The 25,665-nt window shown below is 58.0% G+C and overlaps 1 protein-coding gene across 6 annotated transcripts in view; it reads left to right on the top strand.

The window, feature by feature from the left end:
• The window catches only part of ANKFY1 (ankyrin repeat and FYVE domain containing 1), an 80,548-nt gene extending 57,409 nt beyond the window's left edge, over positions 1-23,139 (top strand). For 5 of the 6 annotated variants that reach the window (XM_042965375.1, XM_042965379.1, XM_042965377.1 and 2 more), the window contains 15 exons: positions 1,852-1,949; positions 4,183-4,390; positions 5,285-5,383; positions 5,583-5,736; positions 6,336-6,504; positions 7,250-7,368; positions 8,222-8,378; positions 9,036-9,236; positions 10,631-10,807; positions 15,366-15,513; positions 15,978-16,068; positions 16,373-16,497; positions 17,798-17,944; positions 18,939-19,029; positions 19,416-23,139. In XM_042965375.1, coding sequence (XP_042821309.1) covers positions 1,852-1,949; positions 4,183-4,390; positions 5,285-5,383; positions 5,583-5,736; positions 6,336-6,504; positions 7,250-7,368; positions 8,222-8,378; positions 9,036-9,236; positions 10,631-10,807; positions 15,366-15,513; positions 15,978-16,068; positions 16,373-16,497; positions 17,798-17,944; positions 18,939-19,029; positions 19,416-19,548 — 2,117 coding nt within the window. In that variant the 3' untranslated portion in view covers positions 19,549-23,139. The remainder of the gene's footprint in view (positions 1-1,851; positions 1,950-4,182; positions 4,391-5,284; positions 5,384-5,582; positions 5,737-6,335; positions 6,505-7,249; positions 7,369-8,221; positions 8,379-9,035; positions 9,237-10,630; positions 10,808-15,365; positions 15,514-15,977; positions 16,069-16,372; positions 16,498-17,797; positions 17,945-18,938; positions 19,030-19,415) is intronic. The other variant, XR_006210934.1, reaches the window with a different exon arrangement.
• Positions 23,140-25,665: the final 2,526 nt, after the last annotated feature.

Genomic DNA, 25,665 nt, shown 5'->3' with positions numbered 1-25,665 from the left:
AGTTAATAATTTAACTAAAGGTCAAGTTAAAGATTTTTTTTAAATTTATTTTTGAGGGAGAGAGAAAGCGTGCACATCCACGACCAGGGGGAGAGGCAGAAAGAGGGGGAGACATAGAATCCGAAGCAGGCTCCAGGCTCCAAGCCATCAGCACAGAGCCCGACGCGGGGCTCGACCCCACGAACCGTGAGATCGTGACTTGAGCCGAAGTCGGATGCTTAACTGACTGAGCCCCCCAGGCATCCTACTGATTTCTGATTTAATCGGAGCATCACATTATATAAGAAATTGGTTCTTTGATATTTAGGACTTGAACGTTAGGTTCTTACCGATCGGGTTTTTACAGAAGTGTGACATGTACTTGGAAAGAAGCATCTTTTCATTGTGGGTGCACCGTGCTCTGTTTATGTGCGTGCATCAGGCTCGTTCGTCATGCTGTGTGAATCATACACAGTAACTGACTAACTTTTGGACTGCTTGACCTATCAATTTTGGGAATATATTAAAATTCTTCATCGTGGTTATGGGTTTATCTGTTGTCTTGCTAGTTCTGTCAATACTTTATTCTTTGAGTTTTAGAACAAGTTCAGGGTTATTTTTCCTCTGTTCCATTTTTCAGTATGCGTAGAATGGCTGGCCTTTCTTAGGCCACTGTCCACTTAGTTCCACTGTTCCTTAGTGGAACAGTGTTTAGTCCACTGTTCCTCAGCATTTCTTATGTGTTAGCAGTCGAAGGTCATCTTTGTTCGATAGGGAGGCCATGTTTACGACTTGTGTGTGCCAGAAGGACTATAGGGCGCTTGTTAGGGTCTCTGAGTTAGGATGGCTCATGCCTGGGGTGGAGTCACACTCTCCCTGAGAGAGAAGGGAAAACAGTATGAAAACAGTGTTTGTCCCATTTCTTTACCTATATTATGTCCTGGAGTTTAATTTGAGTTTTCAAATAGCATAGCTTGGGACACCTGAGTGGCTCAGTTGGTTAAGCATCTGACCTCAGCTCGGGTCATGATCTCACAGTCTGTGTGTTCGAGCCCCGCATTGGGCTCACTGCTGTAGGCACAGAGCCTGGAGCCTGCTTCAGATCCGCCGTCTCCCTCTCTCTCTCTCTGCCCCTCCCCCACTCGCTCTCTCCCTGTCCCTTTCTCTCTCAAAAATAAATACATATTAAAAAAAAAATTCAAAGAGCACAGCTGCAGAACATGATACTTTGTATGTATCCAAAAAGGAAGAGGGTTTTAATAGAGAGACACTGCCTTGGGGCTAAAACCGTTTCACGAGGGAAAGAAGAAGAGAATTTTGCTTCTTTCTAAGATTCTTGTTTATAAGACAATGCTAAACAAAACATTTCTAAGCCGAGAACAAATACGTTTCAGGCCTTAGGAATAAAAGGACATTTTCTGGTAGAACATCAGCTCACAAGGTCTTCAAAGTGGCCATTCTAAGCCCAGAGGTTCCCAGACAGCTGCCCCGCCTCCCCCAGACATTTGGCGACATCTGTGGACATGTTTGCCTGTTACAGCAAGGTCGGGGATGCCGTTGGCATCTGGTTGTCGTACAGTGTGCCGGACAGACCCCTGACAACAAAGCGCTCTACCTGGCCCAAAACGTCAGGAGCGTTGCTGTTGAGACCTCGGCGGGAGACGTAGCTTCCCTCTGGTCCTGGTGGCGTCTGGAGGACAGGTCTGGGAAGAGGGCACGTCTCCTGACGGCCAGACCAAGCCTCTGCTCCTCCCAGGCCCATGCAGGGTCTGCGTCCACCTGTAGAGAGGGCCTGTGTGGACTTCCCACGTGGGCTCGTCAGTTGTGGACGGTGGCGAGGAAGGGCTGGTGTCTCTGCTCGTTGTCTCCCAGGGAACTGCTTGCTACAGCGGGCGGCCGAAGCCGGGAACGAGGCAGCGGCTCTTTTCCTGGCAACCAGTGGAGCCCACGTCAACCACAGAAACAAGTGGGTAAGTGTGACGCCGCAGCCCTGTGGTCTGTGGAAGGAGCGGCAGTGGTGGATGTGTAGGGAAAAAAAGCGTCTGTTTTTTAGTTTGTGTTACATGCACTTGGTGAAAAAGCCAGGGCGAAACGGGTGTTTTATCCCCAAATATTGGTTGGTTGATTCATTCAGCAGCCGTTTGCTAAGCATTTGTGGAACGGCGGGTCCTAAAGTAGATCCTGTGGACCTGGTGGTCTAGTAGAGAGTAACAGGCACGTGCACAGAAACTGGCCACAAATGCATCTCCGTTATTTACGCGCTTTGCGTTTGGAGTCTGCTCTGTGAGTGCGGGTTTAGTCTGTGTCTCGGGGTGGGACCGCACGCTCTGCTCGCAACAGGGCCTCGGGTGAGGCCCCTTCTCATCTTGCCCTGCGTGATCTTAGGCTTTGTGAGCTTCTGTTTCCTCATTTGTGAGGTGGGCTTCGTGCTGATGTCACGGGGTGCGGATTAGCACGCTCTCTGGGACGCTGGAGACCACGTGATGTTGTTTTCACTTTGCCATTTTCATGTAGGGAGGCTGTGCTTGTCCGTGAGGTCACATTTATCTCGTGTCTACTTTGTGTTAAGAGCCTTGAGGATATCAGCCCTTTTAACCTGAGAGTGGATCTGGACGTTTTTGGCACCCACAAATCCCTCATTTCGGGGCAGAGAACATTGAGGTTCCAGGAGGCTCCGTGGCTCGAGAGGCAACGGGGCCGGTATTGACTCGGGTCCAGGGTGGAAGGGTGCATGTGGTCTTAGCTGCGCCGGGAAGGCAACGGGCAGTCGGCCTGAACGGGAGACCCACCGAGGTGTCTCGAAGCACAGGGAGATGGCAGCCCGCTCCCCCCACCATTAAACCCGCTCACCTCTGTGCCCCTGCATCTGCACACAGCCTGCTCTCCAGCCGCGTGGCGTGTCCGAGTGCAGTGGTGGCCTTCTTGACTTTGCTTCTGCCATCATGTGTCTCTGTGTCTCTGTCTCTTCCTGCATCGTCATGTGCCTGCTGTCCACTCCTGATAGCGCACAGTCATGCCCTGTGCCCCAGCTTTACAAAATCCTTTCTGGAGCTCACACGGTCTGCCAGCTGTCCCTTGTCTGGTGCCCTTCGTAGCAAAACTGGGAGAACCCTAAGATGCGCCAGGAGAGACCCGCCTTGAGAGCAAGTGAGCGTGACATTGGAGAAGGGTCTGGAACGCTGGTTGAGTTCTTTGGACTTAATCCTGTGGGAAGAGAAGACCCACGTGAAGGGTTTTGAGTAGACTGGCGGTGTGGTCATTTGAGTTGAGAGAGCCTACTGGGAAGCTGGCGGGCCGGGCGCACCGCTGAAGTCGAGGCCGGGGCCCCTGAGAGTCATCTGGACCAGGAACGACCTGTCCTGACCTCAGACGCTGAATCTGGCGGCACAGAGACCGCGTGCAGAGGAGTTGCGGAATTGCACTCCTACCGGCTGTGGCTTTCAGAAGCAGGGGCCGCAGAGGTGGGGGAAGCTCTTGGGCCCACAGAGGGAGAGAGGATTTTGCCAGGAGGAGGGACTGCCTTGGGGACAGTGATTTCCATGATGTTCTTTAGGGGGGGATAGTTGGGCAGTGGGGGCAGGGCACGAGAGGAAACTTGTCCCATACGTTCCTGTCCTTTTGAATATGGAATCAAGTATGCGTAAGGCCAACCTGAAATGTTTTTAATTTTAAGAAGTGCGAGAAGGAGGTCTTGATGAGAGTTCAAGATGGGGCTGACGTGAGCCGGTCAGAAAAACCGGTGGGGAAGGGGGCCACAGGGGCGTGGTGGTCAGACTGGTGGCTCTGTCACCAGCAGGGCTGTGGTCACAGCAGGGCTGTGGTCCCGGCTCTTCCGGCCTCCGTGGGGCTTATTTCAGTGGCGCTTGGAGGTCGTCTGTTGCTGTCGTTTAATTAGTTGTGTCTATAATTAGCAAGATAGTTACAAACACAAAGTGAAGGGTGGCTAATTAAGAAGGTCATCGGACAACAGGAAGCACAGGGCTGTTTGGAGGGCACAGGGGAAGACATTAAAGAAACAAAGGGCGATGGCACAGGGATGGGAGGGACAGACCAGGCGTGTGACGAGTCACAGCTGGGGACAGGATGGGCCCAGGGCTGTGGCTGCCCCGGGGACCTGGGTCTCGGCACACAGGCTGTCTTCAGCCCTCTGACGGAAACTCCCGGCACGAGTGTGCCCTGAGTGGGCCGTTTGCTTCCGTCCAGGGAGAAACCCCGTTGCACACGGCCTGTCGGCACGGGCTGGCCAGCCTCACCGCGGAGCTCCTGCAGCAGGGGGCCAACCCCAACCTGCAGACCGAGGAGGCCGCGTCCCCGGCCGGCTCAGGGGACGGCGTCTACCTGCAGACACCATTGCACATGGCGATTGCCCACAACCATCCGGACGTGGTGTCTGTCATCCTGGAGCAGAAAGGTAGGGAGCTGGGGACTGCCTCTCTCCTTGACCTTGAACAGTAGGTGTCGAGTCGTCAGTTGCGGAGTTGATGCTCCTTCCAGCTGTGAGTTTTCTTACTGCAGATCCTCTCAGGTCAAACCGGAGAAGCACGCAGTCTGGCTCCTGATGGCTGTGTTTCCCCGTGTACGTTGTCAGGATGGGGCCTGCCCGTTCCGGCTCTTAGCTTATGGTGTTAGAGCCTTGGGCTGCTTTCTCTCTTATGCTGGGTGTTTTCCCAGAGCTTTGCCTCGGCGTGAGCAGTGTCCAGGGACGCCCCGGCCGCAGGTCCCGCACGAGCTGGTTGGTGCTCCGTGTGCCTCAGTCTCCCTGGCAGGCGGGCCAGGGGAGCCCCTGGACGGGGAGGCCCGCTTCCCTCAGGAGGTCATCCCCGGGTTCTCCTCTTTCCTGCCCTGAAACCTGTCTCACTCTTGCCTGCGTCCTTGTCAAGGCCAGCAGTTTTTAGCAGCGTGCTTGTGGACAGAAGTGGGACTCTGGATAGAATGTACTTTTTTCTTAGTCCTCCCAGCAGTTGTAAGGTGGTAGGAGTTACGCGTCAGGAGAACGTTGCTGGGTGTTGTTTTGAGCCTCTTGTCAGCGGTCAGGTAGCATGTGTGTGTTTTCATAGCAGCGTTTTCCTTTTGAGAAGGTACAGTACCTTAAGCTTTAAAACCCTTATTTTCCCCGTAAGCTTTGCTCCAAAACACCAGGTTTCTGGCTTCCACTCCCCACCAGATTTATGAATTCTCTTTGTGGACAGGTGATTGTGTTACAGCCAGTCAGTCAGCTGGAAAGTGAACTCTTACTGTCTTGAGTTCTTTAAATGTGATCCGTGGGATGGTGAAATGCAGTGTTCTTTTCCTTTAAACATTTTAGCTAATGCGCTTCATGCTACCAACAACTTGCAAATCATTCCGGATTTCAGCCTCAAGGATTCCCGAGACCAGACTGTGCTGGGCCTGGCGTTATGGACCGGTAAGGGGAATCGGAGCTGCCCAACTCTGGGCAGAGGGGGGGGGGGGGGGGGGGGGGGGCGGGGAGCGTGAGGGCTGAGCCTGTTCCACCTGGTGGAAAACCGGCCTTGAGAAGTCGAGGGGGCGTGTTCGTTGCAGGGACACGTTGAGGGAGTGGGAAGCGCTGAGCCTGTGTCTGTTGGGGGCTGTCTGTTTCCCAGGCATGCACACGATCGCAGCCCAGCTGCTGGGTTCCGGCGCTTGCATCAACGACGCCATGTCGGACGGGCAGACCTTGCTGCACATGGCCATGCAGCGGCAGGACAGCAGGAGCGCGCTCTTCCTCCTGGAGCACCAGGCAGACATAAACGTCAGGTGGGTTGGGACCGCCCTCTCTGCCGCAGCACCCCAGCCATCTCGTTGACCTGTGGGGTGGCGACTCCTGCACATACCGTGCAAAGCTCATTAAAAGAACAGTCTAGAAGCAGTTGTTCAGATGGGGATTTCGTATATGACCGAGAACATTCCAACAAATGAGCTGTCAAAAAGTCTTGCGGGGAAAATGCGGAGTTAAGTTGCTGTCGGTTTTGTGTTCTCAAAAGGAACATATCTTTATCTGCAACGTCAGGTGACCCTGAATGACTGAGTGGTAAAAGAAGGGTTTTGTCACGTGGGCAGCTGGGGTGGCGTTTTATGGAGATGCTGCTGGGAGCAGCTGTGTGCTCGAGAGGTTTCGGCACCCTTGGGAGGGGCTGGTCAGCTGTCTTCCTGGTGCAAGAAGGGGCACGGCTCTATTTCCTAAGAGGCAGGCGGGGCAGATGCTACCGACAGGCCGAATCGCCGTGAAAGCACATTAGCGTGAGTGAAGGGGTTTGGGGGACCCGGTGGGTTCTGGCGTCTGGGACGCCCACAGGGGCAGGGTTCTCATCCGAGTCCGGCTACAGACGTGCGTCTAGGCGTGCATGTCCTCGCAGGACTCAGGATGGGGAGACGGCCCTTCAGCTGGCCATCAGGAACCAGCTCCCACTCGTCGTGGACGCCATATGCACGCGTGGAGCGGACATGTCCGTGCCAGATGAGAAGGGGAACCCCCCGCTGTGGCTCGCGCTGGCGAACCATCTGGAGGACATCGCGTCCACCCTGGTGAGACCAGCTCAACCTTAGCCTCTGTTTACAAGTGGGGACGTGTCGTGTCAGAGACTCGTTTGGTGTCTGCAGAGTGGTGGCAGAGCGAGAGGTCTGCGAGCCGCAACCTGGGTCGGGGGCGAGCAGTTGAAAGTCCCGTGTAAGACACTGGGGAGTTCAGCGTCCTCTTGGCCAGCGCTGGTTTTTAGGCTGTCTTTGTGGGAACTGCCTCCAAGCAGCCAGAGAGCGGAGGCGTCTCCCCAGGAGTCTTCTCCTGAGAGGGTACCTGGTGTGGGCTGCCCTTGCTCTCACCACGGCGATAAGTCCCCAGACCTCTGGTTTGCCTCCCTTGCTCAGAGGACAGGCCCCAGGAAGGCCTCATTGGGCTTTTCTGAGATGACGTTAAGGGATCGTGCATCTGTCACGGGATGACCTTTTCATTGCAGGTGTGTTGCCAGGGGCGGGGTAGCTGGTGTTTTCTGTCCCTCCTGGGCCACGGCTCTCGAGGACACTGATAAACCTATCTGTCTCGTATTTCCCAAACCCGTCCCACAGGACCTGCTGTAAGAACTTGCACAGAGCACGTTTTAATGAGTGTTTGTACGACTAACGAATGATACAGGTTAAAGTAATCGGCAGCCAGTTACCCACTGTATCGTGCCTGAAACAATGCATGTGATGGGGTACATAGAGAGTTCAGAGATGGTAATAAAATCTTTGACTTTACTGGGCAGTCTTTGTGAGTAACGTGTGTTTTCTGCAGGTCAGACACGGTTGTGATGCCACGTGCTGGGGCCCAGGGCCGGGCGGCTGCCTTCAGACACTGCTGCACAGGGCCATCGACGAGAACAACGAGTCTACTGCCTGCTTTCTTATTCGCAGGTCTGAGAGGCCCACATGTCCCTTCGTGCCTTCTTACTGCGGCCAGCCCTCCTCTCGTTTCATCCGGCTGCAGTCCTGGCAGGCCCGGCAGGCCTTGGCTGGTCTGACTTCCCCGGCTAAGGCTGTCAGGGGTCACTGCCCTGTCAAGCCAGCCGGTTAAGGGAACTTGAGTCCCTTGCGAGGAGAGGGGCTTGTGTGCCCATATAACAGAGACAGGAAGTTGAGCCAGCTTCCTGCTCGGGGGGGCCACAGAGGCTCCCGTAGTCCATTCAGACCAGTCGACACAGTGCAGCCAGGAGGCCGGGGTGGAGGAAACCAGATGGCCTCTGCAGGACCCCACCTAGTGCATGAACCCCGGGAGGCCCATGGCTCACCCAGAGGGAAGCATGTGTGGAAGGGACCTTTAGAGCAGTGCTTCTCAAAGGTTATTGATGTTTTACTTTTTCACTTTAATTTTTTTAGAGAGAGAGCAAGCACGAGTGGGGGGAGAGGAGTAGCGGGAGAGAGAGAAAATCTTAAGCAGGGCTTGATCCCACAGCCCTGGGATCATGACCTGAGCTGAAATCAAGAGTCAGACGCTCAACTGACTGAGCCCTCCCCCCCCGACCCGGCACCCGTTTCTCAAATTTTAAATGCATACGAATCTCCTGGGGAGCTTTTAGGAGTTCTGCTGCCCAGGCTGCCCCCAAGACCGAAAAGGAAATCCAGGGGGGTGGGGCCCAGCGTCCCGTATCCGGGGGCAGCAGCATTGCTGTTGGATTGTGTGAGGCCGCTGCTGTGACCTTTATCAGCTTGCCCTCGGCTGCCTCGGGAGCCTGCTCTTGAAGCCCGCCTTTCATCCCCCTGCTTTCAGCGGCTGCGACGTGAACAGTCCCAGACAGCCCGGTGCTGATGGAGAAGGGGAGGAGGAGGCCAGAGACGGGCAAACGCCCTTGCATTTGGCAGCTTCCTGGGGGCTGGAAGAGACAGTGCAGTGTCTTCTGGAATTTGGTGCCAGTGTAAACACGCAGGTACGGAGAGTTTCCTTCTAGGGAGGTAGATGCTGAGCCCAGAACTCGGGAAATCTCCGAGGACCGGGGGCCTCGCAGGCTCTGGGTCCTGGGCCCCGGCTTGGCCACAGGTGGGGCTAAGGGACACACGGGGGGAGCGACTTCCTCTGGGTCGTGCAGCCTGCCCAGGAATTGTAAGGGTTTCAGGTGAAGACTCCCACTTTGTGCCTTTGTTCTTTCTGTAGCACGAGAAGGATTTCTTCAGTCAGCTTTTCTTTGCCTTTTATCTCCGTTGGTCATGTGTTTCCACTGAGTTTGTCCTAGTCTCCAGCTGAGCACTGTGTTCAGGAGAATGTTCCAGTAGCTCGGTTGAGCCCCTGTGAGTTATGTGTCCTGGCCTGTGGGGGATGACATTTGCTGCCCTGCAGCCAGAGAGGAAGTGGGGTAACTTAGAGGCGGGCTGACCCCGCGTCTTCTAAACGAAGTGTGTCTGTGCCCCGGGTCACTGGAGCATGGGGTCGTGACAGCGGCCTGCAGTCTTCTCTGGGCCTGGCCTCTTTGAAAGTTCATTTCCAACACGAGGTGGCAGCATTGAATCCCAGAACCCAGTTCCGTCCGAAAGTTCTTCTCCTTCGTGCTTTTCCCAGGTCCCCTTTCGTTTGTGCCTTGTCCCCACAGGATGCGGAAGGAAGGGCACCTGTCCACGTGGCCATCAGCAACCAGCACAGTGTCATCATTCAGTTGCTGATCTCCCACCCTGACGTCCGCCTGAGTGTCCGCGACAGACAGGGGCTGACCCCCTTTGCCTGCGCCATGACGTACAAGAACAACCGGGCGGCCGAGGCCATCCTGAAGCGAGAGCCTGGGGCTGCCGAGCAGGTGAGGGACCCGCACCCAGTGCCCTGCCTGGCGCCCGAGCTCAGCAGGACCTGTTACGTGGAGACCAAACAGAAGCCCCCTGCCACACGGGTCCCTCACACGTGAAGACCTTCGTGTTGAAATTACACTCCCTTCCCTTGAGGTCTGGCCGTTCAGATGGCCTGTCGGTACCTGTGAGATTTGGTGCTCTGCCCTGTGTGCCTGCGCGTGGTGGTGCCACACGCACGGGGAGGTTGCAGGTGGCCCTGCCCTGGCCGAGGAATTCTGTGGTGTCGTACGTGACGTGCGTGCCTCTGCCCGGTCTCAGGGCCCTAGGAGTGAGTGTCTTGCCAAGATCTGAACGGGGCTTGGGCTGTTGCTGTGACGTCGGGGCAGCTCTCTGGGGGGAAGGTGTCTGAGGACTTGTCATCGTCCGGCTGAGCAGGCTCGGGCCTGACCTTGTCGGTGGGTCTCCAGCGGGTGCTGGGCCTGGCTGGTGACCTGCTGCCCTGGGGGCGGGGTGGGTGGGGCGTGGCCCCTCCGCCCCGGCCCCCGGCAGGTCCGAGGCGGGACTGGGGTCTCTGTTGGCCTGGAGAGCACCGCCAAGTTCACGAGTAAGCCCCCGATGACAGTGATGTGGAACCAAGCGAAATCGTCTCCAGCACCGGCCTTTGCGTGGGACGGACCTGTGTGGCTGCTGGCCTCACCCCTGCTCGGGTGGTGTTGGGTGCTGTCTCGCGCCCCATGTGACACGGGCCCCGTAGCCGAGAGTCCTTGGGAGACATGCTGCTTGTGTCGGTCAGCAGCCCGTGCTGGGGTTGCACGCGTGTGAGGCGTGGGTGTGGGGTGCTGCTGCCCCTCACGGCGCCCCGCGTGCTCACACTGACCCACAGCTCCTGTCTGCCCCGTGTCCGCGGAGCAAAGTCTGCAGCATACGGCTGGCCTGTCCCCCACAGTGTGTCGTCTCCTGCAGCTCCGTAAACAGGAAACTTTCCAAAACCGCTCAGGGGTCAGGCTGGTGTTGCAGTTGTGGCTCCAGGGTGCTGGGTGCTTGTCCCGCCAGAGCGGTGGGGGGCGGGGGGGCTCCCAAGGCGGGTCTCTGCCTTTGCCTTTCCTGGAGCACCCCTTCCTCCTTCCGTCCCGCACGTGGTCTCTTTCTTAACTTTCCGAATCCATACTTTCTGCTGCCGGAAGATGCCAGGGCTCCTTGTCCCCTGCCAGGGGGGTGTGGCCATGCACACGTAGTCGGGCACACGCGTGTGCAGACAGGGTCTGTCGTGTGTGTGTGTGTGGTGTGTGTGCCGTGTTGGGTATTGGGAGGGAGCCTCCTGGAGCCGAGGGGCGGCCACACTGGCACGTCTCCCGTGGCCAGCACAGCTCACAGGTGCTCAGCAGGCTCCCGCTTGTTGCCTTAGGTGGATAACAAGGGCCGGAATTTTCTTCATGTGGCAGTCCAGAACTCTGATATTGAAAGCGTCCTGTTCCTGATCAGCGTCCAGGCTAATGTGAATTCCAGAGTCCAGGACGCCTCCAAGCTGACCCCTTTGCACCTTGCTGTCCAAGCAGGTTCAGAGATTATCGTCCGCAACCTGGTAAGTGTCCCCGAAACGTTGCCTGCAACACGTGGACCGCCCGTGTCGTGGTGCGTGCGGAAGCTCTCGTCACAGGTGTTTGGCCAGGTTTTGTGAGAGGCCAGCACGACTTTGGGGAACTAAGCCAGTGCCCTCGGGGAGAGCAGCTGTGTCGGTGGGCAGAGTGTCCTCAGAGCCCAGCAGGCAGCTTGTGCGGGCAGGTGCTGGCGTGAGGCCTCGAGGGAAGGCAGGACTTGGGTGGCCGAGGCCGGCCCGGGGCGCCAAGGGAAGGGAGGCCCACCTCTGTCGTCTGCGTCCTGCGCTGGCCGCCAGGGGCTCTCGCGTCCACCGTTGGAGGTAGAATTGACCTGTAACGTTGTATCAGTTTTAGGTGCGCATCATAGGGTTTCGATATTTGTATGTGCCGCAAACCGATCACCACAATAGTCTATTTAATACCCGTCACACGCGTGGTTACAAAACATTCTCTTGTGAGGAGGATTTTTAAGATTTACTCTTAGCAGCTTGCAGATGTGCAATATGGTATAATTAACCGTGTTACCGTGCTGTATGTTACGTGCCCAGGACTTAACATATTTTATAACTGGAAGTTTCTCCCTTTTGTCCCCCTTCACCCATTTCACACCCCCTGCCCCCAGGGACCATCAGTCTGTTCTCTGTATCTAGGAGTTTGGTTTTTTGGTTTGCTTTTAAGATTCCACAAAGAAGTGCGATCACGTGGTATTTTTCTTTCTCTTTCTGACTTATTGCACTTAGCGGAATGTTCTCAAGGTCCATCCACGTCGTTACAAATGGCAGGATTTCATTCTTTTTTATGGCCGAATAATATCCCATTTTGTGCACGTGCCACATCTTTGTCCACTCATCCATCCACCGGTAGACACTTGGTTTGTTTCCGTATCTTGGCTGTTGTAAATAATGTGGCAGTGAACACGGGTGGGGGGGCAGACAGCTTTTCAGAATGGTGGTTTTCCAGCGACGTAGGACACGCGTGGGCCCCAGAGCCCTTGCCCCCCGCCCGCTGTGGCCTGCAGTCTGTGGCCTGGCGCAGGCGGGCTGCGGCATGGGCTGGGGGCCGGGCAGTGAGGGGCGGGGCTGCAGGACCGGCCTGAAGTGGACGGCCTGGGGCGTCCCAGCTGTGCAGCGCGAGGTGGGGTTCCGGTCCCCAGACTCCGGAGGCAGCTCCCTCTCGCGGAGGTCAGAAGCAGGCCCAGGTTGTCAAAGTTAAGGTGGTGGCTGGGTTGGTTGGCTGGTTTGTGTGACAGAAAAGGTGTTTTAAAGCTTTTTTACAGTATACGCGATAAGCTTTCTTCTCTATCAAAAAAACGACAACAGTGTTTTTTCCTTTGGATGAACACGTAGAAGTGGACTTACGGGATCGGATAGTTGTTCTGCCTCTAACGTGTGGAGGAGCCTCCACGCTGTTCTCCAGTTTGCGCTCCCACCAGCGGCGCACGACGGTCCCTGCCCACGTCCTCGCTCACGGTCAGACTTTCTCGTGTTGTGGGTTCGGTCATTTTGAGGTGACAGCTAACCGTGGTTCTGGTTTGCGCTTCCCTGATGATGAGCGACGGGGAGCATCTCTGTTCGCGTGTCTGTTGGCCGTCTGTGTGTCCTCTCTGGAGGAATGTCTGTCCAGTTCTTCTGCCTGTTGTTAAATTGTATTTGGTGGGTTTTTTTGCTGTTGAAATGTATATAGAGAGAGATTGAGAGAGAGCCAGAGAGAGAGAGCGTGTGTGGGCGCATATAAGCAGGGGAGGGGGAGAGAGAGAAGCCCAAGCAGGCTCCACGCTCTGCACAGAGCCCAGTGCAGGGCTTGATCCCACAACCCTGGGATCACGACCTGATCCGAAATCAAGAGCCGGATGCCTAACCGACTGAGCCCCCCAGGTGCCTCTGTTTTTTTGTTTTTGTTTTTGTTTGCTATTGAGTTGCAGTGAGTTATGTATTTTGGATATTAGCCCCTTACCAGATACATGATTTGCAAATATTTTCTTCCATTCAGTAGATTGTGCCTTTTCATTTGTTAATGGTTTCCTTTCTTGTGCAGAAGCTTTCTAGTTTGTGGCCCCACTTGCTTATTTTTGCTATTGGAGTCAGATCCAAAAAATCACCACCAATGCTGATGTCAAGGAGCTTACCACTCTTAATTCTCAAAAGCAGAAAGGTGTAGGAAAGTTTTCACGTTTTACAAAGGAGAAGATGTAAGGTCAGAAAGAATCCCCGCCCCCCCAGACTATGAGGGAGTCGGTAGCGTGGCTGGGATTTTAGCCACTTCTGCTTGACTCCAGAGCCTGCCTTTTCCCAGAGGACATGCTGCCACCGGGCAGGGGAGCGGTCTGAGCCAGGATGCGGAGCCTGGACAGTGCGTGTGGTGTGCTTTCACCAGAAAAGTGGTTGAAATTTGGGGAGAGTGTAGGAGATGTGGTTGGAGAGGCGGGTGGGGACCAGATTGTAGAGGGTGGCATTTCAGAGCCAGAACAGTGAGCAGCCTTCATCCTTCCAGCAGCGGAGAAGCCAGAGCGTGTCCAGAGCTATGGGCCTGGCGTCACCTGGCTGGCTCCTCAGTGCTGTGGTTGCTGGTGTCTCCTGTCAGCCCCAGGACGTGCTGCACAGCTAGCCTTCAGGGCGCTCGACCTACTAAATAATATTTACTTATTAAATACATAAAAATTTATTTTTTATTATTTTTAATTTTTGTTTGTTTTTTAATTTTATTTTATTTGTTAGTTATTTTATTTATTTATTTATTTATTTATTTATTTATCTATTTATTTATTTTTAAATGTTTATTTTTGAGAGAGAGCAATGGAGGGGCAGAGGGAGAGGGAGACACAGAATCCGAAGAGGCTTCAGGCTCCGAGCTGTCAGCACAGAGCCTGACGCGGGGCCCGAACTCACACACTATGAGATCATGACCTGAGCCGAAGTCAGACGCTTAACCGACTGAGCCCCCAGGCACCCCTATTTTGTATTAGGAAAGCTCTCTGCCCAATGGGGCGGGGTGGGGGGGCTTGAGCCCCCAACCCCATGGCTGAGAGTCCATGCGCTAGTGATTGAGCCAGCCAGGTGCCCCTCTGCCATTTTTGTTTTTGAAAAGTACTTTTTCAGAACCCTTTATGACTCGTCATGTGTTAGAGCTGAGAGAGCATTGACCTTTGTGGTGGGGAGTGAGGGCATGGGCAGGGTCACCGGCGCAGGGGCCGAGGGGAGGCAGTGGCTGTGAGGTGGGTTGTAGAACGATTGGGTGGGGGCGGCGGGGGGGGGGGTTCTGGTGGCACCAGGCACAGACTGGGTGTGAGGACCCGCCAAGGAGGTAGACGTGGGCCTCGGAGTAGTGGGGAGTCGGGCCACGTGTCCATCTCTCTGAGAGCCGAGAGGTTAGAGGGTCACGGCCTCTTCACCAAGGCTCTGCCGCTGCGTCACGAAGGCCTGAGCTTGCGGAGGGTAGGAGTCCCTAGAAACAGCCGGCCTTGCCAATAACGGCCATGCGGTTTAGTGTTGGAGCTGGGTCGTGTCGAAACAGCACCTTCACCCAGACTCCCCTCCCTGCCGGTTAGCCATCTTCGAGGTTAGCTATGATCCCCAGCACACGCGGCACCCTCGTGCCCGCGAGCACCCTCTGCATGTCCTCCTGGATCTGTGTGTGGTTTCACTGGGCGCCCCAGGGTCCCAGGGTCTGGGGAGGCTGGGACCTGGAAGTCAGGGTGTGAACCAGAGCAGCTGACCAGTGCCTCCACTCTCCCAGGTGGCCTCAGGCCTCGGGAGAGGCACAGACTAGATTCTGTCCCGTAGCAGCTGTCTCGGAACTCTGTCAGAAAGGGGAAGGTTAAGGAGGCGGCAGGACCATGTCTGAAGGGCCTTTCTGCTTTTGGTTCTGTAATTCTTCGGTTAATTTCTGTCTTCTAAACAGCAAAATAAAAATAGCACATGCTTATTGTGGAAAAACTGTACGCGCGTAAGGGTATAAAGCTGGTGGTGTCTCCCTTTCACCCCCAACTGGAGTGAGTGTGGTGTAGACGCTTTTACACGCCTTCAGGGAGTGTGTGCGTGTGCACACATTTCTCTCTGTCTGCGGGAATCACACTACCATGCTGTCTTCTGACTTGCCTGTTTTTGACTTACTGTACCACAGACATCCTTCCACGTGAAACCATACATCTCTGTCATCCCAGTGGCCACCTGTTGTGTTGTTTGGTTGCAGTAGTTTTCATAACTGACCCTTCTGGCAACCTGGTTTTACTACCGTAAGCAGTGGACGTCTGTACGTGGAACAGTGAACTCACTGCGGTCCCGCGTGGTTTCGGGTCCTGAATCTTAGAAGTAGAGTTCCTGTGTCCCGAGGAATGGCTTTCTAACATCCTGCTGATTGCTGGTTTCCGCCTGGGTCGGGTTTTGCTGTCCCCTGCCTCCCCGGGAGTGTGTGTGAGACTGTGCTGCTCCCGGCCCTGCCGGCCAGGCAGACGCGTGGGTGTCAGGAGGCAGGCAGGCTCGGGCCCCGCAAGTGGGACCTTTGCTGGTTGTGCAGGGAGGCTGCTCACGTAATGAGCCTCAACAGCTTCTTGCAGGAGCCAAGGTGAACGAATTAACCAAGCACCGCCAGACTGCCCTGCATCTCGCCGCCCAGCAGGACCTGCCCACCATCTGCTCCGTCCTCCTGGAGAATGCGGTGGACTTCGCTGCTCTGGACGAGAATGGGAATAACGGTAGCTGCCAGTCATTCCCCTGTGCCCCGAGCCGAGTGCCCTGAGCAGGCCCCCCAGTCCGGAGGTGGAGGTGCCCTGCACCCGTGGGCCTGCTTCCCTCAGGGAGGCTGGCTCTCTCGCAGCAGCAGAGCTGTGGCAGGGGATGCTCTGGGCGGGGCATCTGTCCTGCCACCGACCATCCCCGGGCAGCCTCCCATCTTCGTGGTACCCCTAGAAGCCTACAGTGGTTTCCCGTAAAACCAGGAAGTCTCACCTTGGGGTAACCGTGGAAAAAGGAAGCAAAGTGTTACGAGGTTGCGTTAACGACTGAGTCTTGGGGGGTGGTGAAGACCGGACGGGATGGCTCTGTGAGTGGACAGTGGCTGCTCTGGCTGTGTCCTGTTTAGAGGGAGGGAGGTCCGTGAGCAGTTGAGATTTCCCACGTGGGCTTCCGGGCTTGCACAGTAAGAGGGTTTACTCTCCAGCTCTTCATCTCGCGGTCATGCACGGTCGGCTCAACAACATCCGGGTCCTCCTGACCGAGTGCACCGTGGACGCCGAAGCCTTCAATCTACGGTGAGCGCCTGTGTTCCGGAGCAGAGGCCTGGGCTCCACGTCACCTAGCGTGACCCTTAGGGCTGGCGGTCACTGCGCCTCGCAACAGCCCCGGGTGCGTGCGATGCAGCTAACTGGCCACTAGGGCACTGGACCGGCTTCGGTGCCTTGGACGTTTTCATTTTGAGAAACGCTCTGTAGAAAACCTTTTATGGCCTGTTACGTGTCCTTAGCTGTGTCCGGCGTCACAGGCCCAGAGATCAGGTCTTCTGTGCGTGGTGGCCGTGGCGGGTCTGTGCCTAACGTGTCCACCTTGCTCCCTCAGAGGCCAGTCGCCACTGCACATCCTGGGTCAGTACGGCAAAGAGAACGCAGCCTCCATCTTCGAGCTCTTCCTGGAGTGCATGCCTCAGTACCCTCTGGACAAGCCGGACGCGGAAGGAAACACGGGTGTGTGATACGTGCGCGCGTGTCCCGGAGACACAAGAGCTGGGCACACAGCCACGCTTGAAGGGCACTCCGTGGGTGCACGTGGCAGGTTCTGCGAGCAGCTGTCACCGCTGCCTGGGGTGGAGTCCGGCAGCGTCTGATTCGGGGCACGCGTGCGTCTAAGTGTCCCTGGTGCTGCAGAGCCGTGCCCGGGCCCAAGCAGGCCTGCCCGTCTCTTCTGACGGCCCTCCTCTCTCTGCTGTGCACCCCGCAGATGCTCCAGAAGGGGGAAGGTGTGTGGTGCGTGTGTTGACAGGCTGTGAAAAAGTGGCAGGTGACAAACAGACGAGGCCCCGTCCTGGTGCTACTCTAGCTACCCGGTCGCTGCGTTAACTTGTATGGCTTCAAGTCATTTTGTACACGTACTTCCGCATTTGTGTTCTTGTTGGATGCGCACGGCCACCCACAAAGCTAAGCGGTGTGGGCAGTGCGTCCCGAGTTTTCACGTAAGGGACCAGCGGTGAGGCCCCGTGCTGCCGCCATGTTCCCGTTCCCTCCCCTCCTGCCACACAGAGCCTCCTTGGCCTGTGGCAGAAGCTTTGTCACCAAGGAACGTCCTGAACCTTAGCACAGGACTGAGTATTTTATCGTTAGTTCTTGGCTTCAGTACATGAATGTGTTGTTAAGCTGGCAGTGACGAGCCTGAGCCGGAGGGAGTCGGCCCAGGAGTGAGCTGGGGGCCCAGCACACCCTCCGGCCGCCGTCCGGGAGGCGGGAGGCCGCCGAGCAGGCGCGTCACGTCCGTGCTTCTGAGTTGCACAGACCTGGTTCCGATCGCCTAGCTCTGTCCAGTTCCATCAGGCGACCCTGGGTTCGTAACCTCTCTGCGCCCCTTTGCTCATCTGAAATAATAACCCTTGTCCGCCTGGACTGTTTAGAAAGTCATGAGAAGGAGTTGAAGCGTGGGGCCCAGGAGAGGTAAGCAGAAGGGCTGCCGTGGGCGTAGCGGGCGGCAGGCGGGAGGGCCTGGCCGGAGCCGGGCGCCCACGGGGTTCCCTGGGTGGGCCTCCAGATCGAGTTACGTCACGCGACAGGGGCTTTGGCCGGCCAGGCTTGTGCTGGAGGAAGGCAGGTGGGACGGCGCGTTTTTCCTTCGGTGTCTGGTCCCTGCTCTGTGGCTCTGGAGCGTGTCCTGGAGCGGGGGCCGCCCCGCGCCCCCCGTGGCGGTCAGTGGGGCTCTGCTGACGCACGTCCTGCCGCCTTCCGGCGGCAGCAGGCGGGGCTCAGGTGGAAGGAGCCCTCCCGTGCTCTTGTTTTCCAGTGCTGCTGTTGGCTTACATGAAGGGGAATGCCAACCTGTGCCGTGCCGTCGTCCGCTCGGGAGCTCGCCTCGGGGTCAACAACAACCAAGGGGTGAACATTTTCAACTACCAAGTTGCCACCAAGCAGCTTCTGTTTAGACTGTTAGGTGAGTGGCTGCTTGCTGCTCATCCAGCGCAGACACGGGCACGGTGTCGGTCGTTCACGTGCCCCGGTGACCTCTGAACCCAGAATGACCCGAGCCGGCCGCTTTCCAGGGTGCTCCAGGGCCCCTGTCAGCCCCTACGTCCCGGTCCTACCGGAGGCCCATAAAGGCACCCACGCATCGGCTCGTGGGGGGGGCGGTCACCCCTCCACGGCTCTGGCCGCTCATCTGTCTGCACGCCCCGTGTGCTTCCGCGGAGCCGGGTTCTCCGCATCCTTCCGAGCGGCCTTCTGTTCCAGCCCCTGCCGGCTCCCCCTCTGTTCCCCTGTGGCGAGGAGGGTGGCACCTCGGTGGCTTGCTATTTGCAAGTGCCCTCGCTTCCCCCGCGAGGCGGCCGCAGAGCGGGCTTCTCAGCCCCGTGGTCTGGGCAGAGGAGCGAGCTCTGCGATGTTGGCGTGGGTGACGTGTCCGGCGTCGCTTGGCAGACGGTCTGTAGCCCAGCCGGTGCCTGCGTGCGGTGCTTCTGTGGCGCCAGCTGGAGCCGCCCGTGGGCCAGCGTGTCGGGCGCTGGGCAGACACCGGCCACGTGCCGCCTCCTCCCCGCGAGCTCGGGCGACTTGCGTGGGCGTGGCTCTCGGAGCCGTGCGGGCAGAGCTGGCGTTCAGCGAACGGAGCCGACGGTTCCCGGCCCGAACGCGCCACGCTTCCACGAGCCCCGCCACGGCCCCTCGCGCTGTGCTCTCCCCGTGTCCCTGCTGCTGGCGCCCACACCGCAGACCCAGCTGCCACGGCGCCACTTCGCCCCTTGCTCTCGCCCCTGCTCGTCCCGTCCCGCCCTGCCCGCTCCCCCCGCCGTCCCCTTGCCCTTCGGCCCCTGACGGTCCTCCGGGCCGCCCTGACCGCCCGTGTCCCCCGCGGACGTGGTGCCCGCCCCTCCCGGCCCCGGCCTGCCCGGCACGGTCACTCTGACGGGCCCTTCTCTCTGCCCGTGTTACAGACATGCTGTCCAAGGAGCCTCCGTGGTGCGACGGCTCCACCTGCTATGAGTGTGCGGCCAAGTTCGGAGTCACGACGCGCAAACATCACTGGTAAGGCCCCGACGTCGCCTGCGGGGTCGGGGGGTGGCTCGCCGCTCCTGCCTTCTCCCGTGACCGGCGGGAACCCGCCAGCGCCCCGCGCGCACGCTGGCCAGGTGTGGGGTTGCGTGCCTGTAGCGGCGTCGCTGGGGGCCCAGGCTCCCTGCCCTCGCCGGCGGTGCGCGTCACCCCCCCCCCCCCCCCCCCCCCCCCCCCCCCGCACCGCGGAGCTGGGCCGTTACAGCCAGACTCCCCCGGCAGCAGCCAATGGCTGGGTCTCCATGGACTCAAACGACGCACGTGTCGGTGCCACCTGGCGGCCACTGCACACCCGGCCCTGCCCTGGGAGGCGGCTGCCCCTCGGGGCCCCCCTCACGCCCCCCGCTTTGCCTCCACAGCCGTCACTGCGGACGCCTTCTGTGCCATAAATGCTCGACCAAGGAGATCCCTATTATAAAATTTGATCTGAACAAGCCCGTGCGAGTTTGCAACATTTGCTTTGACGTGCTGACTCTGGGGGGCGTCTCTTAGTGAGCCCCCCGGCCGCACCCCGGTCGCCTCCCGGGGGCCGCTCCGCGCGCCAGCCTCACCCACCCAGAGCAGGGCTGGCCCTCCCGTCTTCCTGCGGCAACAGACTGAACCATTAAGGACCCGCTGTGATCAGTCCCGTTCTAAGGATTCCGCGTGGTTGTTGGCGTGTCAGACTGTGGTCAGGGCCACCGGACGCCTCCCACCTTGGACCAGGCCGTGTGCCTCGTGGCCCCTGCGATGGGCATCGGGCCCCACTCTCCTTGCAGCACAAGGACCCTGGGAAAACCCTCCCCCTGCGGCAGCGTAGTGCCCGCGGGGAGCGCGCCCGCAGCGGGAAGCTGGCCTCACTCGAGGGTAAGTGGCTGTGGACTTCTGTGCGCAGTTTTCATAAAGATTATAGGATCCTCTGGCCCGAAGTCTTTTTTGTTTTTTGTTTTGTTTTGTTTTGTTTGAAAAGCTAAGCTGTATTTTAGGGAGCTAGCCCTTTAAAAAAGGCGAAATCTTTCTAAACAGGGTTCAAAGATGAGAGCTGAAAAATCGTGGCCTTAACTGAAAGCTTTACCGTATCCCTACGACTGGGTGTCGGGAGGGCAGTGTCCCGTTCTCTGTCCTGCCGCATCCTGTCTGCAGAGGCCTCAGTCACTCTGCCGCTGGGGCGTGCTGGCGGAGACGCGCTCTTACCGCGGCGCGCTGTTCCAGACGGCTGTGCTGCCCACGTTCAGAAACGCCCCCGCCTCCAGCAGCCCTGGTTCTGATGGCCAGCTTGCATCGGACCTCAGCGCACACTTCCTGCGAAGAGTCCCTTCCCGGGAGGGACACCGTCACTAGGCCTGGTGACGGGAAGGGCAGCGTGCGGCCTCGGGCCGGCGGCTGCCGGGTCGGCCCGCGTGTGCGAGCCTGCGGGGAAGATGCTGGGCCGTGAGCGGAGTGAGGTCCTCGAACTGACCGGGCCTCAGTCGCTGCTCGTGTGCGTGCCGACCCCGCAGCGCTGAGCTTCTTTTGAAGGTTTGGCCGGTTTAAAAAAAAAACAAAAACAAAAACGTACGTTTAAAGAGAAACTTCCACCACTGCTTTAAGAAAACTAACTCCGAGATCAACACAAGCGTTCACGAGTTTTTTCAGAGATCGACAGTCTTAATCGTAATACTGATTTCTTCTGACATTTGATAACCACTGCATTGTTTTCGCATTAATGAAGAATGGATGTGTGTGTAAAGGGACTAAGTGTTTTTCTGCAACAGCCTGGTTGTTCTGGTTTGTTTCTTCGGATAGTGGTGTGTCCTCTCTGTTGCTGTAGGTTTATACATTCTCTTGCCTACATATGTGTGTAACATGAGCTGATGAGCCAGAGTGCTACTTTTTAATATTTCTGTGATTTATGAAATATATATGCTTTCTATGTTAATAGGAGCTTGTGCACAATGTTTAAAAGAAAAAATTAATTACAAGAGTTTTCCTGTCCCCTAAAGTCTGTGACACATTTCATACAGAACTTTTAGAGAGAAGCACCTGGTCTTGGCAGACGCCTGCCCACGTGAGGCCTGTGGTCGGTTTCCACGTGCGGGTGCCTGGACTGGGCCCCGAGGAAGTGGGGCGTAGGCCGGTGGCGTGACTCCTTAGTTGAAAAGTAAGATAGTTATGCTTCCGATGCGAGTCGAGGTGCTCGGTACGTTTACACCTGCTCTTTCCACGTTCACGGTGGAGAGTCAGTCGGGGCGTGGCCGGTTGTCTCGCCCCCGCCCTACCGTTCCCGGTCCTAGTAAAGTCTCGCCTCCGATCGCACATAAAATCTTAAAGTTGTGCTGAAAACGTGCGACGTGCAGCTTCCGTTTCTGCACAGAGTCCAGGGGCGGCTGTGGTGCTGAGCGGAGACGTGGGGGGACGCTTGGGGAGTCCTGCACTGGCTTCAGGGGCGTCCTCGCGTGGTACACGGGGGCAGCCCGCCCACAGTGTCGGGGTGCTCGCTGGCCGCATGCAGCACGTCCCGTGGTGGCTGGCCGTGGGACGCCCTCGTCACTGCCCAGGCTGGGACCTCACACGCTACAGAACTGCCTAGGCTCTTCCTGACAATTTCACCCGTAGCTTAAATGCTAGTAGCAAAGTCTCAATTTTATCCATTCAGAAAATTGCCAGCTGTAAACAGTAGAGTGGGAAGAATAAACCTCATGAAATACAATTTGTGCATCAGTGAATTAGCTCTGACTGCTTCCTGCTCATCGCCAGGCTTCCCGGACCGTGCACTCGTAGCCGTCTTTCCCTTTTTTAAATACTTCCGTGTGCAGTACAAGCCACGCGCCGTGTGCAAGGCCAACGGCTAAACTGACTTGCTGTGATCCTCTAACGTGGGAGTTCCCCACCAAACTTAAGTGCCTACACCTAGGAGTTTTTAGCTCTCTGTGATTTGTAGTGTGTCTCGCAGAATGATGGACTAGAACACGAGTTCCGTCTGCAGTTTGCTGCCCGCACTCGGTCAACCCCGGTCCCCAGGCTGGTTGAGGCTGGACCAGACCGCTCAGGTCGCCTGCCGAACCCTCTCCAGGAGTGGGGGGTCCCCGTGACCGCCCGCCCTCTACCTCAGCCCCGAGTCACTTCTGGCCGTGCCCACTCCTCTCCCTGCCCGGGGGCCCTGCGAGGAGCCCAGTGGGCCGGTGCGTTCACGACCACCGCACGCACACTCGTGCCCCTGCCTGTTAGCCGAAGGGAGTTGCGCTGACCTTGTCCAGAGGCGTGGAGTGGAGGGAGAGCCTAGGGAGGGGAGGGCTGTCATCTCCATCTGGGCCGCTCGGCGGGAGAGAAAGAACACTGTCGACGACGTAAATGCTCGGGCCTGAGAGGCGCACCGGGCCCCTAGGTGACAGGAGCCAACGCAGGTGAGTGTGACGCCGTCACGACGGGGACCGAAGGAGCCCCTGGCACAGCTTCTCCCACGACTGGGATGGCTGCCCTCAGGACGAGCCCCAGGAGGACTGGGCACGGGACCCCCTAATCTGAAGCGCCCCCGGCTGCGGAGACGTTCCCGTCGTGTGGGAGCAGTTCGGCGAAGAGCGGATTGCTTGCCGAGACGCGCTCAGCACGTGCTAAATTCCCCGGGGTCGTCAGACGCCTGAGAGACTGTCTTTGGAAGCTCGTCGCCTGTACGGTGCCTCTTCCGTGTGGCGTAAATAACGTGCGGCCTGTCGCGACAACGTTGCCTTTCCGTAGCGAGGGGGGTGTCTAAACCGCTTGACCCCGTGACTTGTCCTCTTTGGGCAGATGTGTGCGGCTGGCTGTTCCCGTGACACCCGTGTGACACCAAGGGAGGGGCGGAGGCTGGAGGTGCACGTGTGGGCTGGAGGTGCGCCTCGGTTTCCAGGCCGTTCAGGGTGGCGCTCGGTGTGGGAGCACGGCTCCGTGTGTGGGACCACGACACTCCCATCCGCAGCCCGTGTGATGGAATGTATGTCTCGAATACCGGTATCGGCATTTTCTGTAACAATTCCTTATAACGAGGTAAAGTTGTGCATTTAACGTGGAAACTTTAATGAGACGTTTGTAGTTACTTTTTAACGCGGAGGTACCAATAAGCATTAAAAATAACCTTTTCAAACTCTTGATATGTGAACATATTTCTGTAACAGCTCACCTTCTAGGAGAGTTTGACTCGCCAGCAGCACTTTCCAGAAGCATGTTGTTGACAGCAGTCCAAGAGTAGCTACTGTGGTGTAGCCGCCCGCCTCCTCCCCGGGACCCGGCCCCGGTGAGGTCTCCCAGGAGCTGACCTGGCCCTCGCACGCTCTGGGACCCGCAGCCCCCTTCCTCTGTCTTCCAGCTTGCTCTCCCTGGTGCACAGGCACCGCTGAGTGCCGCCACAGGACAGTCCCAAGTAACCCCAGCAGCTGTCCTTGTGGGGCACGCCAGCCAGAACCCGTGGGCACACACAAGGACTGGGCACGGGCACACTCCAACACGGTTGTCGGGGAAGCGCACTGGGTTTCTGTGCTTCGTTACTGATTAGCGGACGGTATTGGGCCAGTTTCCTAACGTCTGTGCCTTAGTTTCTGCGCCTGTCACACGGGAGTGCTGACCACGGCCCCTCCTGGCTCCCGCGGGTCCCGAGGAAGGTGATCGGAGGCAGGGAGAGGCCCTTCCTCTCCTGCGAGGACACCGATGGCGGTGTGCGTGCTGAGAGTCCCCTCCAGGGAGGGCTGATGGGAGCGCTGTGTGTGGTTTTCCTGCAGGAGTGAGTCTAGGGGCTCTGGTGGTGGGAGGGCTCTCAAGGCAGGGGTTCGGTTTGTCCACCGCCAATTTCTGAACAGACTCGGCCCCAGGCTGTGTGTGGGGTCTCTCTGGTCACAGCTGTCCCACAACTGAGCGAGGGATGGGGCGATGGTCTGGCGTGGCCCCTCTGACCCCAGGCTGTCCACTCTGGGGGGCAGCTGCCCAGCCTGGTCAACACAGCCCTGCTCACGGGGCTGGCGGAAAGCAGACGGTGGCTGCTGTACCCCTTCGCTGGACTCTCTCGAGGGCACAGAAGCCCCCTGCCCGGCATCCTTTCCGACTGCCAGCACATCTTACCCACCTGGGCCGCGCCGCGTGTGGCATCCATCGCCAGGGACCTGCCTCCCTCCGCCATAGGTCTGCCCTGGCCACCTCTGCTGGAGCGGGGAAGGACGGGGATTTCTCCAGTGACCACTGGCTTCTTCATGGCGGAGCCCTTCAGCCCATTAAGCTGACAGCCTTCTCTCGGCAGAGCCGTTTGAAGATTTGCCTGGTGCCCCACCACGAGGCGGCTGTTCACGGTAAAGTACATGCTTGGTGTCAAAGAGGACGTGAATTCTTTTTGAGCAGGAAGTGAGCGAGCAGCCTGTAGGCAGAGAGTGGGCGCCCAGGGCCCTCTCTGGCCACACTTGGCTGGGGTGACACTAAGGGGGCCTGGTTTTGCTTCTTTCCATTTTCAGTTTGTTTTGGAGGGGTCTGAACTCCTGTGGACCCGGCACCCACCCTGGGCCTCGTTCCCATCCCGAGGATGGCCTCTGGGGCTCTAGCGGGCCTCCTGCCCCACACTGTTAAGCCCCGAGGTCAGGGGCCTCGCTTGCCCCCATCCCACCCCACGGTACACAGGTGCCCGTAGACAGCTGCTGACCACGGAGGGCCAGATCAGTGGCCGTTCCCACCAGCAAGGACAGCAGGCATGCAGCCCAAGGGCCGCGTGGGTCTCAGGATAGGAACCTGGAGTTCGAGGCCCAGCTCCACTGCTCTGTGCCCTTATGAGACTCTGAGCACCTGAGTTGCCTCATCTGCAAACTCAGGGCTAACTCTGTGCACCTACTACGCGCTGGATACTGTGGGTGTGGGACACGAAGCTGGGTAACTTCGGTCTCTGTCCAGGGAGGGAGGCGGACAGGAAACTCATGAATAAGAAAGAAGGCAGCTGTCACGGGCCACGTTAGCACAGGCTCCCAAAAGGTGCTGACTTAGCAGAGCTGTGGAGAGGTCGGAAGTGGACAAGCTTAGCACAGGAGGAAGGGCCTGCCTGGTGCAGGCCCCGCTGGCACCTGCAGCTAGGAGGAGGCTGGAGGAAGCTGTGCACGAAGTGATGGTAGGAGAGCCACGGCTGGAGGGTCCCAGCGGCCAAGGAGTGGACGTGGGGGCCACCCTGGTCATCCAGGGGGGACTGCTCACAGCAACGCGGAGGGCGGGGAAACCAGGGACCTGGGGGTTGGGTGGGAGGAGCAGAGCAGCAGAGGAAGGCGTCCTGGATGGCTGCCGGGGTCCTCACATGCCGTGACTGGGTGTGCATGGCCACGGGGACATCACCAGGGAGGAGAGGAGACTGAATGCCGGAAATGTGGAGTCTGGGTGCCTCGGAAGTGCTCTGGGGAGCCTCCTACCTGGACGCAGCTGACGTGGGAGACCTGGGTGGGGGGGCTCATGGGCCGAGAGGGGCTCCTGGGGGAGAAAAGGGAATCAGACAAGAACTAAGGGAGGGTTCCACTGAGGCCCTCAAGTGTGACGGGTCCGGGAAGGCTGGGGCTGTGGGATTTGCCAAGTGCAGAATTTGCCCTGCTGTCGAGCTGGCGACTGATGCGGGGTGAGCGGGGCTGAGAAGCAGGGGCGGCTTTCAGGCTGCGGCGGGAA

This window comes from Panthera tigris, chromosome E1, assembly GCF_018350195.1.
Source record: "Panthera tigris isolate Pti1 chromosome E1, P.tigris_Pti1_mat1.1, whole genome shotgun sequence".
Classification (NCBI taxonomy): domain Eukaryota; kingdom Metazoa; phylum Chordata; class Mammalia; order Carnivora; family Felidae; genus Panthera; species Panthera tigris.
This window is presented reverse-complemented; position numbering and strand designations above follow the sequence as displayed.